The 20,817-nt window shown below is 36.2% G+C and overlaps 1 protein-coding gene across 1 annotated transcript; it reads left to right on the top strand.

The window, feature by feature from the left end:
• Positions 1-3,521: 3,521 nt before the first annotated feature.
• LOC148583654 (S-protein homolog 6-like) lies at positions 3,522-3,944 on the top strand. Its single transcript, XM_088510733.1, has one exon. The coding sequence runs from the start codon at positions 3,522-3,524 to the stop codon at positions 3,942-3,944; it is 423 nt and encodes a 140-aa protein (XP_088366859.1).
• Positions 3,945-20,817: the final 16,873 nt, after the last annotated feature.

Here is a 20,817-nt window from a genome sequence, read left to right as displayed (position 1 = left end):
TAAAGACTTTTCAACAAGCACATAAATCTTAGATTTCAAAGAATCAATCAAGATATGTGATTTAGACAAATCATTCGCCAAAGATTCTTTCTCAGATTTCAAAGGGTCAATTAAGACATGTGATTCAGACAATTCATTAACCAAGGACTCTTTATCATGCATAGCATCTTTAAGTTTATTGGAAACCTTGTTATAGGCTTTGAACATTACTTTAAAATTATTATACAACTCTTGAACATCAACTCATCATCAGAATTAATGAATGTAAACTTAGAGGTATTCATGGCAAAAGGAAGTCAATGATATACACTCAGGAGTTTAATCCTTCATGGAGTGAACCCGCTCTGATACCAATTGAAAAACGCTTAACAGGTTTAAATATCACAATTTATGTGGAATTAATGGATATTTAAAACTAAGCAAACAATCACAAAAATATGAACAATCACATACAAGGATTTTGGTGATGAAGAGGAAGCCTTTTAGAAAACGCTCTAAAAGTAAAACTTCTTCGGGGTAGCCAAACCCAGGAAATCACTATCAAAAGATTATCCAGAGATTACAGACATTAGGAACACTTACAACCATTTGCAAGAGCTTGGCTCTGTAAGATCGACAAGCCTCCAACTCATCTACTTGCTCACAATCTTCTTCAACGAGATTCCCCTTTACCAGATCCTTCCGATAAACTTCTCAATGAAGCTCAATGAAACTAACAATAATCCTCTAAGAGAAATAATTAGGCTCACACAGATTTTCTCCCTAAGCACAACCATTCACGAAACTTGGGGTAGAATTTTGTACATCACTTTCTCTATAAAGATGTATATATACCCCTAACAAAACCCTAGGCTTGGCACACTTAAAATCATGTTTTTGGGAGTAAAACTTACGGGGTGTCTGGACAGGTTAATGGGCTGTCCAGACAAGGCCTTGCAAAGCAAAAATTGAGTTTCTGGAACTCCTGTCCGGACAGAGGGAAGGCAAGTCCAGACATGGCCTGTAGATAGTGAACATCGCATTCTAGAACACCTGTTGGGCCTTGAGCAACAACTCTGATCGATGAGTGTTTGTGGTCCGATTGAGCTGAAACTTTGCGGGCATGTTTATGACACGTTGTCAGTAGCCTCTGCATTTTGGAACCGAATGAAGCCAACCAAAACACTAACATATATTACTATGAGAAGGAAAATAAAAGTGGAAAAAAGTCCGTCTCAATTTTGTAGTCATGGAAAATCGATGGAAAGATTGATTTTACAGTATTAGAAAGTACAATAACTAATTTATCACTTTTGAAAATTAAAGGACTAATTTAACACACACGAAAATCATAATGACTGATTTTGTATTTTACCCTAAAATTAATTAGTCATTTTACTTGCTAATCATATCCTGTACATGCAAAACATTCAACCAAGAAGCAACTTCTGCCATGTACAAATTTAAAACTTAAAAGTCCTTCTACTTTGTTTGGTTATATGGGTATGGTATCTATTGGATCAAAAATTTGTCATGCGAGGTCTTGGTTAATACTCTCCTTCAAAACTAGAAAACGAGTTGTTAGCAGGCCTCCGTTAAAACATGGTTAAATTGTTAAGTGCGAACAAATTTATAGGTGGGGCGCAAGAGGTCAATACAGGGTTTAATTATCTCATGAATCTCAGAAAAGGAAGGGGATCAAATTTGCACCAAGGATGTATTATGTTTCTTTCACTCCGTGGAAGAGCTGAAATTCTGGAATCTTATATTATTTTACCTGTATGTATGTTTGGTTTCCATTCTATTGATATTGGTTCAGTGCAGTTGCTTGTAATCTTTTTAAATGCTCGCCAAATGTTACATCACCAATTATCCACAATGTTTAAGCCGATAGGAAATGGAAAATGGTAGACTTCTAATCATATAAATTATATTATAATACTCTCCCTCAGGTGTAAGCTCAAACTCCTTCTCAACCGGTGAAGCCTAATACACGAAATTTTGAATTGAAATGGCGGTGGAATGAAAAAGGCAAGGAGCGAACTCAATACCTTGTCTCCGCCAGAGGATGTTGGCCTTAAAGACATCATATTGACAAGTACACAAAAATAGTTGTGCACTAGTCATCTTCCTTTTTCTTTGTTTTCTTTTTTTTTTTTTTTTTTACTCTTTTCGTTCTTATTTTCTAATTTCTAAAATTGAGACCAAAATGGATGAATTGTTTGACATATAAAATCTAGTATAAAAACAAACTAACAGCCGTCTTTGAAATAGCATCACAACGTTTAATGTGTTTTAGAATGATACATTAAACTACCAAAATGTCTTAGAAAAGCCACTATTTTTTATTATATTCCTATAATACCCTTATTCTCAAAAACTAAAATAATAAATAAAAAAATTAAAAATTATTTCTTTCTAAAAAAATAAAAACCAAAAAAAAAAAAGAAAAAGAAAAAGGAAAGTTGTGGTCAGCAATTTACCCCCAGAGGTGGAGGGGTAGTACTTATGCCTATCTTTTGCACCGCACGAGTGATTTCTAGTTTATTCCAAATACAATAAATAATTTTTTATTTATCCAACCGATTGGTTGTTTTTATTTTTTATTTTTTATTTTATAAAATTGTATAGTTTAATTTTGTATTTATGTTCTTACGAGAATAAGGGTATTATCTGAATATAATGGAAAAGTTCCCTTTCGGCACACTTTGGTAGTTTGATGTACCATTTTACAACACTTTAAACTTATTGGGACTTTTAAAAAAGGTTGGTAGCTCATGGGGCTTCTTTACGTTATACATGACAATCAAAGTTGAAAAGACAAAACATTTACTTCCAGAACATTCATTCCGATAATTTAAAGCACCAGAAAAAATGGGGGCAAAGAGTTTTTTGAACAGCCAAAACGTTTACGTGGAACTTTTGCATCTGTCAATATTTCAAGCTTGAACTATAGGATATTTGTAAACTTTGCCATAATATTTTAGCACAATAAAAGGAAGAACTCTATGAATCACATGAAAATTATCGACTTCATAGGGTAGATGAAGACAAATAGAGGGAGTGTAATGGCATTGCGACGCACTTGGGTGAGTGATTTTGGTCTGAGCATACAAGTGGGGAGTGAATGCGAGCATGTTGAGTTGGAAGAAGAAGGTTGAGGAAGATGGCTATGTGAGGATGAGAACCACAGATCATGGGTACTGTGCGGCACAGTGTGCTTAAGTTAGAAATAAGTTCCACGCGTGTTTTGAGCGCTATTTTTCTGAAAAGACAAAGCTGTTTTGGGAGACAACTTAGAGTTGTTTCCATAATTCCGTTTTTAGCTTTTTTGTTTTTAAAACTAATTGCAAACGCATGGTTACCTGATAGAAATAGGTTTTGTTGTTTTGGAAACAAAAAATAAAAAAACCTGTTTCCAAAACCGAAACCGAATAAGCTCCTAAAATTCTGTAATTCGAAATAAATTGTAGGGGATTCTAATCCTATTTAAAGGGACAAGAAGTAGGAGGAAATCAAAAGCATTGGAAATCGTAGAGAAAATGAGTAATTTCGGACTAGTAGTCTTTTTCCTTGTCTTGACCCTTTGTTGCATGAGTCAACCGCTAATTTGCAACGCTTACCAGATTCACATCGAAAACCAGTTCCAAAGAGCACTTCTAGGAGCTCGTTGTCAGTCAAGAGACAATGATCTTGGCCTCCACTTGATCCCTTCCCATTCTGAGTTCTCGTGGGTTTTTACTGGAAACTTTTTTCGCAGCACACTCTACTTCTGCAACTTGACTTGGGAAGGAGGACATCAGAGCTTCACTATCTTCAAGTACGATGATGGTTTTCTGAAAAAGTATTGCCCCCGTCCTAATTCAGAGTGCCGCTGGAGGGTTCACGAGGATGGGATTTACGCATACAATTTTGGGTCTCGAAACTACGATTTAATGTTTAAGTGGCAACCGAACCATACTTGAAGTTGAAGCCTCACTGATGCTGAGTCAAGTTACATCACCAATTAACCATTTTTTTAATTCTCAAGCTTATCAACTTGGGTCGTTGAGAAGCTCCCAAACATTAGCATTCCTTAGGGAATTCATTGCGTTAAAGAAGCCTTGAGCCTTTACTATTGTTATGTCATTTTATTTTCTAGTGTAATCGTGTTTTGTTTCTTATCTTATTTCTGTTTCTATTTCTATATGTTCTATTCGTCTTTTGTTTCTACGTAGTATAGTCCTTTCTGTGTTATGTTTTTACTATTCAATAAATTGGTTATATAAGGTGATGCAAGTGTAATTATTTTAATAGATGACTAACGATTTTTAAATTTGAAATTATGTGTGTGAGTGTGATGCTTTTGTTCGAGATGCAACTTCTCTTTGTGAGGTGCGACTCATCTTTCTCTTAGCGGTGAGACCCTACCCAAAAATCCATTGTTGGTCAGTGAGTCGCTTTTCAACATTGGTCTAGCTTTATTTTCTGCTGGCCTTCGTTTCTTTTCTGTTATTCTCGTTCATCTCGATTCACCCGCTGAAAATATGTCCTTTTAAATCATGAATTATCTGATAAGTGATTTAATCGATCTCTTCACAGCTCCATCTCAAATTGTCTTTCTTTCTTTCTTTCTTTCATAAAATAAATAAATGAATTCTCAAATAAATAACTGGAAGAAGGAATGCCACTCTATCATTATCGAACTGACTCCAATTCAAGGTCTCACCTCGACCAATCCGTTAGGTGTGACTTGCCACCCATCACACCTGGGCCCCACTAGTTCTCTACTCTTTTTGGGTTTAGGAGACTTTTGTCCAAGTTTGATTTGGAGTACTTAACCGACTTGTAGTAGTAGAAGTTTGAAGACTTACGTACACCGACTTTGTGCATATATATAAAGGCATGAAGCCTTATGTTTTATGTGTGCTTAAAAAAGGAGTGCGGTGGTAGGCTTGTAGCAAGCCGCACAAGTGCAAAATTCGAGCACCAGTGAAATACAAAAGGGAGTGTGTGCCAAAAACGTGAAGCACTAAAGGGAGGAGAAAAAAGAGAGAATTTGAGAGAATGAGGTACAAGGGCAGCAAGGGTGTTTTCTTCTTGGTGGTTTTTGGAGGAGCCAAAAACAAGTGATTAGAAGAAAAAGGGTGCTGCAGAGTGAGAGAAGAAAATAGAGATCAGCTGCCATCCGTTCCAGCAAAAGAAGAGTTTGTACATTTGTCTTTTGTATTCTTTTTTAGGAATAATCTTTCTTGTGTGATAGTGAGATTTAGGTGTATTGGGGCTTTGGGATCTAAGTGATTTTCTCTCTACTATTTTTGTACTCCATCTTTTGATAGTGAATTTTCTCCGGGTCGTCTCCGCCAGTGGATGTAGGCTTGTTAAGCCGAACCACTTAAATCTTTGTGTCGTGTGTGATTGCTTATCTTTGTTATTCCGCATTTTTCTTATTTTTCGCATCTCACTGGTATTGGGAAATATGATTAATTTCCTAACAATTGGTATCAGAGCTGTTGGTTCGAGTGGGAGCGATGGCAAGTGAAGAAGGAATGATGGGAATCGAGAAATTCGACGGCAAAGATTTTGGGTTTTGGATGGTACAAATTGAAGATATTCTTTATGGGAAGGATCTTCATCAACCTCTTTTGGAAGAACAACCCGATGACATGGATGATAGCAAGTGGGCTCTGCTTGATCGTAAAGCCCTAGCAGTTATCAGGTTATTACTGTCAAAATTAGTTGCACACAACATTGTAAAGGAGAAGAATGCAGTAGGTCTAATGTAGGCTTTGTCAAGCATGTATGAGAAGCCATCGGCTAACAACAAGGTGCATCTGATGAAGAAATTGTTCAACCTAAAGATGGCGGAAGGAGCTTTAGTGGCACATCATCTCAATGAGTTCAACACCATCACAAATCAATTGTCTTCGGTGGAAATTAATTTTGATGATGAGGTTCGTGCGCTGATCGTCTTGGCATCTTTGCCAAATAGCTGGGAAGCAGTGAGGATGGCTGTGAGTAACTTTGTAGGAAAGAGAAAACTGAGCTATGAAGACGTCAGGGATTTGATTCTCAGTGAAGAGGTTCGCAGAAAAGATGCGGGTGAAGCCTCTTGTTCTGGTGCTGCTTTAAACCTCGAGACTCGGGGCAGAGGACAAGACAGAAACTCTGGTCAAGGCAAATCAAATTCCAGAAAAGGGAGAAGCAAATCTAGATTCAGACAACAACCTGAGTGTTGGAACTGTGGCAAGATTGGCCACTACATGAAGAATTGTAGGGAACTACGAAAGGAGACTGAGAACGATTATGCAAACGTAGTGACAGAAGAAGTATATGATGCCCTACTTTTCTCTGTTGACAGTCCCCTTTATTCTTGGGTCTTAGACTCAGGAGTATCTTTTCATACGACAGCGATCCGTGAAATTCTCGAGAACTATGTTGGTGGAGATTTCGGGAAGGTGTATTTGGCTGACGGAACGGAGATGGATGTTGTGGGCTTTGGCGATGTTCGCATTAGAGTTCACAGTGACTCGGTATGGAAGCTACAGAAGGTCAGGCATGTGCCAAAGCTGAAGAAGAATCTGATTTCAGTGGGACAGCTTGATAAGGAAGGGCATTCAATTCATTTCCACGGTGGAAAGTGGAAGGTCGGCAAGGGAGCTAGGATTTTGGCTCGTGGTCATAAGACAGGTACTCTCTATATGACCACAAACAGCAAGGATACAGATGCTGTTGTAGATACGACTGCTGACTCAAAACTATGGTACCTAAGGCTTGGGCACATGAGTGAGAAATAGATGAAGGTACTTATGTCAAAGGGGAAACTACCAGAGTTAAAGTCAGTTGAGTTTGATTTGTGTGAAGGCTACATCCTAGGGAAGCAGAGAAGGTGAGTTTTGCAAAAGTTGGCAAAGCACCTAAGCTTGGAAAGCTGGAGCTGGTACACAGGAATTTGTGGGGTCCAGCACCAGTGGCATCTCTTGGAGGCTCGTGGTATTACATCACATTTATTGATGACTCAAGCAGGAAGGTATGGGTTCATTTCTTGAAAAGTAAATCTGATGTATTTGAGACTTTTAAGAAATGGAAGGCCATGGTTGAGACTGAAACGGGCTTGAAGCTTAAGCGTTTGAGATTAGACAATGGAGGAGAATACGAAGACAGGGGGTTTAAACAGTTTTGTGCAGTGAATGGGATTAGAATGGAGAAAACTATCCCAGGAATGCCGCAGCAGAATGGCGTGGCTAAGTGCATGAACAAGACTCTCAAAGAGCGTGCCAGGAGTATAAGATTGCACGCTGGGTTACCAAAGACTTTCTGGGTTGATGGAGTGAGCATTGCTGCATATCTGATGAATAGGGGGTCTTCCGTTCCCCTAAGCCATAGACTACCGGAAGAAGTCTGGAGTGGAAAAGAGGTAAATCTTTCACATCTGAAAGTTTTTGGTTGTGCTTCGTATGTCCATGTTGAGTCTAATGCTATGAGTAAACTAGATGGTAAATCTAGTAAGTGTTTCTTCATTGGATATGGAGATGAGACCTTCGGTTATCGATTTTGGGATGATCAAAATCGGAAGATTATTAGAAGTCGAAACGTGACTTTTAATGAGTGTGCTATGTACAAGGATGTGTCAAGTGCAGAACATGAAGTTACAGAGCATAAACCGAAGAAGTCTGAGTTTGATAACTTAGATGAGCTTTTTGAAAGTACAGTGCAGAAAGTGAAACAATTTGTGGAGGTGGAGCTTGATGAACAGTGTTCACTCACGGATGAATGTGATGACAGAGAATCTTCAAGAGACTTACAGCACTGGAAAGAATCTTATTCTTTAGCAAGAGGCAAAGAGAAACATGATCAAAAAGCAACAAAAAGGTATGGCTTTGAGGATATGGTTTCTTTTTCTTTGACAGCTAGTAGTGGAGATCCATCGTCTGTTCAGGATGGTATGCCGAAAGAGGTGAAGTCACTATGGAGAGATAAAGCTTGGGAATCGGCAGAATTACCCAAGGGAAAGAAGGTTAAAGGGTGCAGATGGGTCTACAGGAAGAAAGAGTCATCAGAGAAAGCTGTATGGTCGACGGGACATATAGGGAGGCATAGTGTAATGTCTAAATTAGGTCCTATGCTCAAGTTCAAGAGGCGCTTGGACTTGAGGGACACTTGTAGAGTGTGATTGCCCTTAGGGGCTGAGGCGGAGACATCCAGAGGAGATACGTTTTGAGACTTGATGGATTTCAAGTCAAGGTGGAGATTGTTAGGTGTGACTTGCCACCCATCACACGTGGGCCCCACTAGTTCTCTACTCCTTTTGGGTTTAGGAGACTTTTGTCCAAGTTTGATTTGGAGTCCTTAACCGACTTGTAGTAGTAGAAGTTTGAAGACTTACGTACACCGACTTTGTGCATATATATAAAGGCATGAAGCCTAGTGTTTTATGTGTGCTTAAAAAAGCAGTGCGGTGGTAGGCTGGTAGCAAGCCGCACAAGTGCAAAATTCAAGCACTAGTGAAATACAAAAAAGAGTGTGTGCCAAAAACGTGAAGCACCAAAGGGAGGAGAAAAAAGAGAGAATTTGAGAGAAGAAGGTACAAGGGCAGCAAGGGTGTTTTCTTCTTGGTGGTTTTTGGAGGAGCCAAAAACAAGTGATCAGAAGAAAAAGGGTGCTACAGACTGAGAGAAGAAAATAGAGATCAGCAGCCATCCGTTCCAGCAAAAGAAGAGTTTGTACATCTGTCTTTTGTATTCTTTTTTAGGAATAATCTTTCTTGTGTGATAATGAGATTTGGGTGTATTGGGGCTTTGGGATCTGAGTGATTTTCTCTCTACTATTTTTGTACTCCATCTTTTGATAGTGGATTTTCTCCACGTCGTCTCCGCCAGTGGATGTAGACTTGTTAAGCCGAACCACTTAAATCTTTGTGTCGTGTGTGATTGCTTATCTTTGTTATTCCGCATTCTTCTTATTTTTCTCATCTCACGGGTCTTGGGAAATAGGATTAATTTCCTAACACGATCGCGATCTTCATCCCGTCTCATACACAACCTTCAGGTAGTTTTGAAGGGATAATTGAGCGAGTGAAACTTCAAACTGTTCACCTATACTCTGCAAGAAATTTTCCTTGTCACTTTAAATCCCCTTCTTAAAATTAATTGGTCATTTCACTTCCTCTGCATTTACTTCAATCGGTTGGGGACCACACCTTATGAAGTAGGGGCCATTAGTTTTACACTACTACTAGTACTTCAATCGCCAAGAGAATATGTATATATATTACTATGAGAAGGAAAATAAAAGTGGAAACAAATCCATCTCAATTATGTACTCATGGAAAATTGATGGAAAGATTTATTTTACAGTATTAGAAAGTACAATGACAAATTTATCACTTTTGAAAATTAAAGGACTAATTTGATACACACGAAAATCATAATGACCAATTTTGTATTTTACCCCAAAATTAATTGGTCATTTTACTTGCTCATCATTTCCTGTACATGGAAAACATCCCACCAGGAAGCAGCCTCTACCATGTACAAATTTAAAACTTAAAAGTCCATCTACTTTGTTTGGTTACATGGGTATGGTATCTATTGGATCAAAACTTTGTCGTGTAAGGTCTTGGTTAATACTCTCCTTCAAAACTAGAAAACGAGTGATTAGCAGGCCTCCGTTAAAACATGGTTAAATTGTTAAGTGCGAACAAATTTAGTGGTGGGGCGCAAGAGGTCAATACAGGGTTTAATTATCTCATGAATCTTAGAAAAGGAAGGGGATCAAATTTGCACCAAGGATGTATTATGTTTCTTTCACTCCGTGGAAGAGCTGAAATTCTGGAATCTTATATTATTTTACCTGTATGTACATTTGTTTTCCATTCTATTGATATTGGTTCAGTGCACTTGCTTGTATTCTTTTTAAATGCCCGACAAATGTTACATCACCAATTATCCACAATGTTTAAGCCGATAGGAAATGGAAAATGGTAGACTTTTAATCATATAAATTATATTATAATACTCTCCCTCATGTGTAAGCTCAAACTCCTTCTCAACCGGTGAAGCCTAATACACGGAATTTTGAATTGAAATGGCGGTGGAATGAAAAAGGCAAGGAGCGAACTCAATACCTTGTCTCCGCGAGAGGATGTTGGACTTAAGGACATCATATTGACAAGTACACAAAAATAGTTGTGCACAAGTCATCTTCCTTTTTCTTTGTTTTCTTTTTTTTTTTTGTTTTTTTGTTTTTTACTCTTTCTAATCTTATTTTCTAATTTCTAAAATTGAGACCAAAATGGACAAATTGTTTGACATATAAAATCTAGTATAAAAACAAAAAGAAAATGGGAAGAAAAAAATGCCATTCAACTAATAGCCGTCTTTGAAATAGCACCACGACATTTAAAGTGTTTTAGAATGATACATGAAACTACCAAAATGTGTTAGAAAAGCCACTGTTTTTTATTATATTCCTATAATACCCTTATTCTCAAAAACTAAAAATTATTTCTTTCTAAAAAAACAAAAACCAAAAAAAAAAAAAGGAAAAAAAGAAAAAGGAAAGCGGAGGTCAGCAATTTACCCCCAGAGGTGGAGGGGTAGTACTTATACATATCTTTTGCACTGCACGAGCGATTTCTAGTTTATTCCAAATACAGTAAATAATTTTTTATTTATCCAAAAAAATTTAGTTTTTCTATTTTTCTGTTTATCCAACACATTGGTTGTTTTTATTTTTTATTTTTTATTTTATAAAATTGTATAGTTCAATTTTATATTTATGTTCTTATGAGAATAAGGGTATTATCGGAATATAACGAAAAAGTTCCCTTTCGGCACACTTTGGTAGTTTGATGTACCATTTTACAACATTTCAAACTTATTGGGACTTTTAAAAAAGGTTGGTAGTTCATGGGGCTTCTTTACGTTATATATGACAATCAAAGTTTAAAAGACAAAACATTTACTTCGAGAACATTCATTCCGATTATTTAAAGCACCAGAAAAAATAGGGGCAAAGAGTTTTTCGAACAGCTAAAACATTTACGTGGAACTTTTGCATCTGTCAATATTTCAAGCTTGAACTATAGGATATTTGTAAACTTTGCCCTAATATTTTAGCACAATAAAAGAAAGAACTCTATGAATCACATGAAAATTATCGACTTCATAGGGTAGATGAAGACAAATAGAGGGAGTGTAATGGAATTGCGATGTACTTGGGTGAGTGATTTTGGTCTGAGCATATAAGTGGGGAGTGAATGTGAGCACGTTGAGTAGGATGAAGAAGGTTGACGAAGATGGCTATGTGAGGATGAGAACCACGGATCATGGGTCCTGTGCGGCACAATGCACTTAAGTTAGAAATAAGTTCCACGCGTTTTTTGAGCGCTATTTTTCTGAAAAGACAAAGCTGTTTTCGGAGACAACTTAGAGTTGTTTCCATAATTCTGTTTTTAGCTTTTTTGTTTTTAAAACTAATTGCAAACACATGGTTACATGATAGAAATAGGTTTTGTTGTTTTGGAAACAAAAAATAAAAAAACCTGTTTCCAAAACCGAAACCGAATAAGCTCCTAACACTCTGTAATTCAAAATAAATTATATGGGATTCTAATCCTATTTAAAGGGACAAGAACTAGGAGGAAATCAAAACATTGGAAATCGTAGAGAAAATGAGTAATTCCGGACTAGTAGTCTTTTTCCTTGTCTTGGCCCTTTGTTGCATGAGTCAACCGCTAATTTGCAATGCTTACCAGATTCACATCGAAAACGAGTTCCAAAGAGCACTTTTAGGAGCTCGTTGTCAGTCAAGAGACAATGATCTTGGCCTCCACTTGATCCCTGCCCATTCTGAGTTCTCTTGGGTTTTTACAGGAAACTTTTTTCGCACCACACTCTACTTCTGCAACTTGACTTGGGAAGGAGGACATCAAAGCTTCACTATCTTCAAGTACGATGATGGTTTTCTTAAAAAGTATTGCCCCCATCCTAATTCAGAGTGCCGCTGGAGGGTTCACGAGGATGGGATTTACGCATACAATTTTGGGTCTCGAAACTACGATTTAATGTTTAAGTGGCAACCGAACCGTACTTGAAGTTGAAGCGTCACTGATGCTGAGTCAAGCTACATCACCAATTAACCATTTTTTTTATTCTCAACCTTATCAACATGGGTCGTTGAGAAGCTCCCAAACATTAACATTCCTTAGGGAATTCATTGCGTTAAAGAAGCCTTGAGCCTTTACTAATGTTATGTCATTTTATTTTCTAGTGTAATCGTGTTTTGTTTCTTATCTTATTTCTATTTCTATTTCTATATGTTCTATTCATCTTTTGTTTCTACGTAGTATAGTCCTTTCTGTGTTATGTTTTTATTATAAAATAAATTGGTTATATAAGGCGATGCAAGTGTAATTATTTTAATAGATGACTAAAGATTTTTAAATTTGAAATTATGTGTGTGAATGTGATGCTTTTGTTCGAGATGCAACTTCTCTTTGTGAGGTGCGACTCATCTTTCCCTTAGCAGTGAGACCCTACCCAAAAATCCATTGTTGGTCAGTGAGTCGCTTTTCAACATGGGTCTAGCTTTATTTTCTGCTGGCCTTCGTTTCTGTTCTGTTATTCTTCGTTCATCTCAATTCACCCGCTGAAAATATGACCCTTTTAAATCATGAATTATCCGATAAGTGATTTATTCGATCTCTTCACAGCTCCATCTCAAATTGTCTTCCTTTCTTTCTTTCTTTCATAAAATAAATAAATGAATTCTCCAATAAATAACAGGAAGAAGGAATGCCACTCTATCATTATCAAACTGACTCCAGTTCAAGGTCTCACCTCGATCGATGGCGATCTTCATCCCGTATCATACACAACCTTCAGGTAGTTTTGAAGGGATAATTGAGCGAGTGGAACTTCAAACTTTTCACCTATACTCTGCAAGAAATTTTACTTGTCACTTTAAATCCCCTTCTTAAAATTAATTGGTCATTTCACTTCCTCTGCATTTACTTCAATCGGTTGGGGACCACACCTTATGAAGTAGGGGCCATTAGTTTTACACTACTACTAGTACTTCAATCGCCAAGTGAATACGTATATAAATTACTATGAGAAGGAAAACAAAAGTGGAAACAAGTCCATCTCAATTTTGTACTCATGGAAAATCGAGGGAAAGATTTATTTTACAGTAGTAGAAAGTACAATGACAAATTTATCACTTTTGAAAATTAAAGGACTAATTTGATACACACGAAAATCATAATGACCAATTTTGTATTTTACCCTAAAATTACTTGGTCATTTTACTTGCTCATCATTTCCTGTACATGGAAAACGTCCCAGCAGGAAGCAACATCTGTCATGTACAAATTTAAAACTTAAAAGTCATTCTACTTTGTTTGGTTACATGGGTATGGTATCTATTGGATCAAAAATTTGTCATGCGAGGTCATGGTTAATACTCTCCTCCGAAACTAGAAAATGAGTTTACATGGGTATGGTATCTATTGGATCAAAAATATGTCATGCGAGGTCTTGGTTAATACTCTCCTCCAAAACTAGAAAATGAGTTGTTAGCAAGCCTCCGTTAAAACATGGTTAAATTGTTAAGTGCGAACAAATTTGTAGGTGGGGCGCAAGAGGTCAATATAGGGTTTAATCATCTCATGAATCTCAGAAAAGGAAGGGGATCAAATTTGCACCGAGGATGTATTATGTTTCTTTTACTCTGTGGAAGAGCTAAAATTCTGGAATCTTATATCATTTTACCTCTATGTATGTTTGTTTTCCATTCTATTGATAATGGGTTAGTGCACTTGCTTGTAATCTTTTTAAATGCCCGACAAATGTTACATCACCAATTATCCACATTGTTTAGGCCGGTAGGAAATGGAAAATGGTAGACTTTTAACCATATAAATTGTATTACAATACTCTCTCTCAAGTGTAAGCTCAAACTCCTTCTCAACCGGAGAGGCCCAATACACGAAATTTTGAATTGAAATGGCGGTGGAATGAAAAAGACAAAGAGTGAACTCAATACCTTGTCTCCGCAAGAAGATTTTGGATTTAAAGACATCATATTGACAAGTACCCAAAAATAGTTGTGCACTAGTCATCTTCCTTTTTCTTTGTTTTTTTATTTTTTATTTTTTTACTCTTTCTGATCTTATTTTCTAATTTCTAAAATTGAGACGGAAATAAACAAATTGTTTGACATATAAATTCTTACAAAAAAATGGGAAGAAAAAAAAACTCTTCAACTAACAGACGTCTTTGAAATAGCACCATGACGTTTAAAGTGTTTTAGAATGGTACAATAAACTACCAAAATGTGTCAGAAAAGCCACTGTTTTTTATTGTATTCCTATAATACCCTTATTCTCATAAACTAAAATAATAAATCAATAAATTAAAAATTATTTCTTTCTAAAAAGAAAAAAATATAAAAAAAAATTGGAAAAGAAAAAGGAATGCGATGGTATGCAATTTACCCACAGAGGTGGAGGGGTAGTATTTATGCTTATCCTTTACACCGCACGAGGGATTTCTAGTTTATTCCAAATACAGTAAATAATTTTTTTATTTATCCAAAAAAATTTAGTTTTTCTGTTTTTCTATTTAACCAACCCATTGGTTGTTTTTATTTTATTTTTTTTATTTTATAAAATTGTATAGTTTAGTTTTGTATTTATGTTCTTACAAGAATAAGGGTATTATCGGAATATAATAAAAAGGTTCCCTTTCGGCACACTTTGGTAGTTTGATGTACCATTTTACAACACTTTAAACTTAATGGGACTTTTAAAAAAGGTTGGTAGTTGAAGGGGCTTTTTTACATTATGTATGACAATCAATGTTTAAAAGACAGAACACTTACTTCCAAAACATTGATTCCGGGTATTTAAAGCACCAGAAAAATTAGGGGCAAGGAGTTTTTCGAAACGCTAAAACGTTTACGTGGAACTTTTGCATCTGTCAATATTTCAAACTTGAACTAAAGGATTTTTGTAAACTTTTCCCTAATATTTTAGCACAATAAAGGAAAGAACTCTATGAATCACATTAAAATTATCGACTACATAGGGTAGATGAAGACAAATAGAGGGAGTGTAATGGAATTGCAATGCACTTGGGTGAGTGATTTTGGTCTGAGCATACCAGTGGGGAGTGAATGTGAGCACATTGAGTAGGATGAAGAAGGTTGACGAAGATGGCTATGTGAGGATGAGAACCACGGATCATGGGTCCTGTGCGGCACAATGCACTTAAGTTAGAAATAAGTTCCACGCGTGTTTTGAGCGCTATTTTTCTGAAAAGACAAAGCTGTTTTCGGATACAACTTAGAGTTGTTTCCATAATTCCGTTTTTAGCTTTTTTGTTTTTAAAACTAATTGCAAACGCATGGTTACATGATAGAAATAGGTTTTGTTGTTTTAGAAACAAAAAATAAAAAAACTTGTTTCCAAAACCGAAACCGAATAAGCTCCTAAAACTCTGTAATTCGAAATAAATTGTAGGGGATTCTAATCCTATTTAAAGGGACAAGAAGTAGGAGGAAATCAAAAGCATTGGAAATCGTAGAGAAAATGAGTAAGTCCGGACTAGTAGTCTTTTTCATTGTCTTGGCCCTTTGTTGCATGAGTCAACCGCTAATTTGCAACGCTTACCAGATTCACATCGAAAACCAGTTCCAAAGAGCACTTCTAGGAGCTCGTTGTCAGTCAAGAGACAATGATCTTGGCCTCCACTTGATCCCTGTCCATTCTGAGTTCTCTTGGGTTTTTACAGGAAACTTTTTTCGCACCACACTCTACTTCTGCAACTTGACTTGGGAAGGAGGACATCAGAGCTTCACTATCTTCAAGTACGATGATGGTTTTCTTAAAAAGTATTGCCCCCATCCTAATTCAGAGTGTCGCTGGAGGGTTCACGAGGATGGGATTTACGCATATAATTTTGGGTCTCGAAACTACGATTTAATGTTTAAGTGGCAACCGAACCATACTTGAAGTTGAAGCCTCACTGATGCTGAGTCAAGCTACATCACCAATTAACCATTTTTTTTATTCTCAAGCTTATCAACATGGGTCGTTGAGAAGCTCGCAAACATTAGCATTCCTTAGGGAATTCATTGCGTTAAACAAGCCTTGAGCCTTTACTAATGTTGTGTCATTTTATTTTCTAGTGTAATCGTGTTTTGTTTCTTATCTTATTTCTGTTTCTATTTCTATATGTTCTATTCAACTTTTGTTTCTACGTAGTATAGTCCTTTCTGTGTTATGTTTTTATTATTCAATAAATTGGTTATATAAGGTGATGCAAGTGTAATTATTTTTATGGATGACTAAAGATTTTTAAATTTGAAATTATGTGTGTGAGTGTGATGCTTTTGTTCGAGATGCAACTTCTCTTTCTGAGGTGCGACTCATCTTTCTCGTAGCGGTGAGACCCTACCCAAAAATCCATTGTTGGTCAGTGAGTCGCTTTGCAACATGGGTCTAGCTTTATTTTCTGCTGGCCTTCATTTCTTTTCTGTTATTCTTCGTTCATCTAGATTCACCCGCTGAAAATATGTCCTTTTAAATCATGAATTATCTGATAAGTGATTTATTCGATCTCTTCACAGCTCCATCTCAAATTGTCTTTCTTTCTTTCTTAAAATAAATAAATGAATTCTCCAATAAATAACTGGAAGAAGGAATGCCACTCTATCATTATCGAACTGACTCCAATTCAAGGTCTCACCTCGGCCGATCGCGATCTTCATCTCGTCTCATACACAACCTTCAGGTAGTTTTGAAGGGATAATTGAGCGAGTGAAACTTCAAGCTGTTCACCTATACTCTGCAAGAAATTTTACTTGTCACTTTAAATCCCCTTCTTAAAATTAATTGGTCATTTCACTTCCTCTGCATTTACTTCAATCGGTTGGGGACCACACCTTATGATGTAGGGGCCATTAGTTTTACACTACTACTAGTACTTCAATCGCCAAGTGAATATGTATATAAATTACTATGAGAAGGAAAATAAAAGTGGAAACAAGTCCATCTCAATTTTGTACTCATGGAAAATCGATGGAAAGATTTATTTTACAGTATTAGAAAGTACAATGAGAAATTTATCACTTTTGAAAATTAAAGGACTAATTTGATACACACGAAAATCATAATGACCAATTTTGTATTTTACCCCAAAATTAATTGGCAATTTTACTTGCTCATCTTTTCCTGTATATGGAAAACATCCCACCATGAAGCAGCCTCTGCCATGTACAAATTTAAAACTTAAAAGTCCTTCTACTTTGTTTGGTTACATGGGTATGGTATCTACTGGATCAAAAATTTGTCGTGTAAGGTCTTGGTTAATACTCTCCTTCAAAATTAGAAAATGAGTTTACATGGGTATGGTATCTATTGGATCAAAAATTTGTCATGCGAGGTCTTGGTTAATACTCTCCTCCAAAACTAGAAAATGAGTTGTCAGCAAGCCTCCGTTAAAACATGGTTAAATTGTTAAGTGCGAACAAATTTGTAGGTGGGGCGCAAGAGGTCAATATAGGGTTTAATCATCTCATGAATCTCAAAAAAGGAAGGGGATCAAATTTGCACCAAGGATGTATTATGTTTCCTTTCCTCCGTGGAAGAGCTAAAATTCTGGAATCTTATATCATTTTACCTCTATGTATGTTTGTTTTCCATTCTATTGATAATGGGTTAGTGCACTTGCTTGTAATCTTTTTAAATGCCCGACAAATTTTACATCACCAATTATCCACAATGTTTAAACCGATTGGAAATGGAAAATGGTTGACTTTTAATCATATAAATTATATTACAATACTCTCCCTCAAGTGTAAGCTCAAACTCCTTCTCAACCGGAGAGGCCCAATACACGGAATTTTGAGTTGAAATGGCGGTGGAATGAAAAAGAAAAGGAGTGCACTCAATACCTTGTCTCCGCGAGAGGATTTTGGATTTAAAGACATCATATTGAGAAGTACCCAAAAATAGTTGTGCACTAGTCATCTTCCATTTTCTTTGTTTTTTTTTTATTTTTTATTTTTTTACTCATTCTGATCTTATTTTCTAATTTCTAAAATTGAGACGGAAATGGACGAACTGTTTGACATATAAATTCTTACAAAAAAATGGGTAGAAAAAAAAACTCTTCAACTAATAGACGTCTTTGAAATAGCACCATGACGTTTAAAGTGCTTTAGAATGGTACAATAAACTACCAAAATGTGTCAGAAAAGCCACTGTTTTTTATTGTATTCCTATAATACCCTTATTCTCATAAACTAAAATAATAAATCAATAAATTAAAAATTATTTCTTTCTGAAAAGAAAAAAATATATAAAAAAAAAAGAAAAAGAAAAAGGAATGCGGTGGTTTGCGATTTACCCACAGAGGTGGAGGGGTAGTATTTATGCTTATCTTTTACACCGCACGAGCGATTTCTAGTTTATTCCAAATATAGTAAATAATTTTTTATTTATCCAAAAAAAATTAGTTTTTTCTGTTTTTCTATTTAACCAACCCATTGGTTGTTTTTATTTTATTTTTTTTATTTTATAAAATTGTATAGTTTAGTTTTGTATTTATGTTCTTACGAGAATAAGGGTATTATCGAAATATAATAAAAAGGTTCCCTTTCGGCACACTTTGGTAGTTTGATGTACCATTTTACAACACTTTAAACTTAATACGACTTGTAAAAAAGGTTGGTTGTTGAAGGGGCTTTTTTACATTATGTATGACAATCAATGTTTAAAAGACAAAACATTTACTTCCAAAACATTGATTCCAGGTATTTAAAGCACCAGAAAAATTAGGGGCAAGGAGTTTTTCGAATAGCTAAAACGTTTACGTGGAACTTTTGCATCTGTCAATATTTCAAACTTGAACTAAAGGATTTTTGTAAACTTTGCCCTAATATTTTAGCACAATAAAAGAAAGAACTCTATGAATCACATTAAAATTACCGACTACATAGGGTAGATGAAGACAAATAGAGGGAGTGTAAAGGAATTGCAATGCACTTGGGTGAGTGATTTTGGTCTGAGCATACAAGTGGGGAGTGAATGTGAGCACATTGAGTATGAAGAAGAAGGTTGACGAAGATGGCTATGTGAGGATGAGAACCACGGATCATGGGTCCTGTGCAGCACAATGCACTTAAGTTAGAAATAAGTTCCACGCGTGTTTTCAGCGCTATTTTTCTGAAAAGACAAAGCTGTTTTCGGAGACAACTTAGAGTTGTTTCCATAATTCCGTTTTTAGCTTTTTTGTTTTTAAAACTAATTGCAAATGCATGGTTACATGATAGAAATAGGTTTTGTTGTTTTAGAAACAAAAAATAAAAAAACCTGTTTCCAAAACCGAAACCGAATAAGCTCCTAAAACTCTGTAATTCGAAATAAATTGTAGGGGATTCTAATCCTATTTAAAGGGACAAGAAGTAGGAGGAAATCAAAAGCATTGGAAATCGTAGAGAAAATGAGTAAGTCCGGACTAGTAGTCTTTTTCATTGTCTTGGCCCTTTGTTGCATGAGTCAACCGCTAATTTGCAACGCTTACCAGATTCACATCGAAAACCAGTTCCAAAGAGCACTTCTAGGAGCTCGCTGTCAGTCAAGAGACAATGATCTTGGCCTCCACTTGATCCCTGCCCATTCTGAGTTCTCTTGGGTTTTTACAGGAAACTTTTTTCGCACCACACTCTACTTCTGCAACTTGACTTGGGAAGGAGGACATCAGAGCTTCACTATCTTCAAGTACGATGATGGTTTTCTTAAAAAGTATTGCCCCCATCCTAATTCAGAGTGCCGCTGGAGGGTTCACGAGGATGGGATTTACGCATACAATTTTGGGTCTCGAAACTACGATTTAATGTTTAAGTGGCAACCGAACCATACTTGAAGTTGAAGCCTCACTGATGCTGAGTCAAGCTACATCACCAATTAACCATTTTTTTTATTCTCAAGCTTATGAACATGGGTCGTTGAAAAGCTCGCAAACATTAGCATTCCTTAGGGAATTCGTTGCGTTAAAGAAGCCTTGAGCCTTTACTAATGTTGTGTCATTTTATTTTCTAGTGTAATCGTGTTTTGTTTCTTATCTTATTTTTGTTTCTATTTCTATATGTTCTATTCATCTTTTGTTTCTACGTAGTATAGTCCTTTCTGTGTTATGTTTTTATTATTCAATAAATTGGTTATATAAGGTGATGTAAGTGTAATTATTTTTATGGATGACTAAAGATTTTTAAATTTGAAATTATGTGTGTGAGTGTGATGCTTTTGTTCGAGATGCAACCTCTCTTTGTGAGGTGCGACTCATCTTTCTCTTAGCGGTGAGACCCTACCCAAAAATCCATTGTTGGTCAGTGAGTCGCTTTTCAACATGGGTCTAGCTTTATTTTCTGCTGGCCTTCGTTTCTATTCTGTTATTCTTCTTTCTTTCTTTCTTTCTTAAAATAAATAAATGAATTCTCCAATAAATAACTGGAAGAAGGAATGCCACTCTATCATTATCGAACTGACTCCAATTCAAGGTCTCACCTCGGCCGATCGCGATCTTCATCCCGTCTCATACACAACATTCAGGTAGTTTTGAAGGGATAATTGTGCGAGTGAAACTTCAAACTGTTCACCTATACTCTGCAAGAAATTTTACTTGTCACTTTAAATCCCCTTCTTAAAATTGATTGGTCATTTCACTTCCTCTGCATTTACTTCAATCGGTTGGGGACCACACCTTATGAAGTAGGGGCCATTAGTTTTACACTACTACTAGTACTTCAATCGCCAAGTGAATATGTATATAAATTACTATGAGAAGGAAA

The sequence above is a fragment of the Corylus avellana genome, chromosome 9 (genome assembly GCF_965113065.1).
Source record: "Corylus avellana chromosome 9, dhCorAvel1.hap1.2, whole genome shotgun sequence".
In the NCBI taxonomy this organism is placed as follows: domain Eukaryota; kingdom Viridiplantae; phylum Streptophyta; class Magnoliopsida; order Fagales; family Betulaceae; genus Corylus; species Corylus avellana.
This window is presented reverse-complemented; position numbering and strand designations above follow the sequence as displayed.

Excerpts from the sequence above, each read along its gene's own strand:
- LOC148583654 (XM_088510733.1), top strand. The coding sequence starts at position 3,522 with ATGAGTAATTTCGGACTAGTAGTCTTTTTCCTTGTCTTGACCCTTTGT.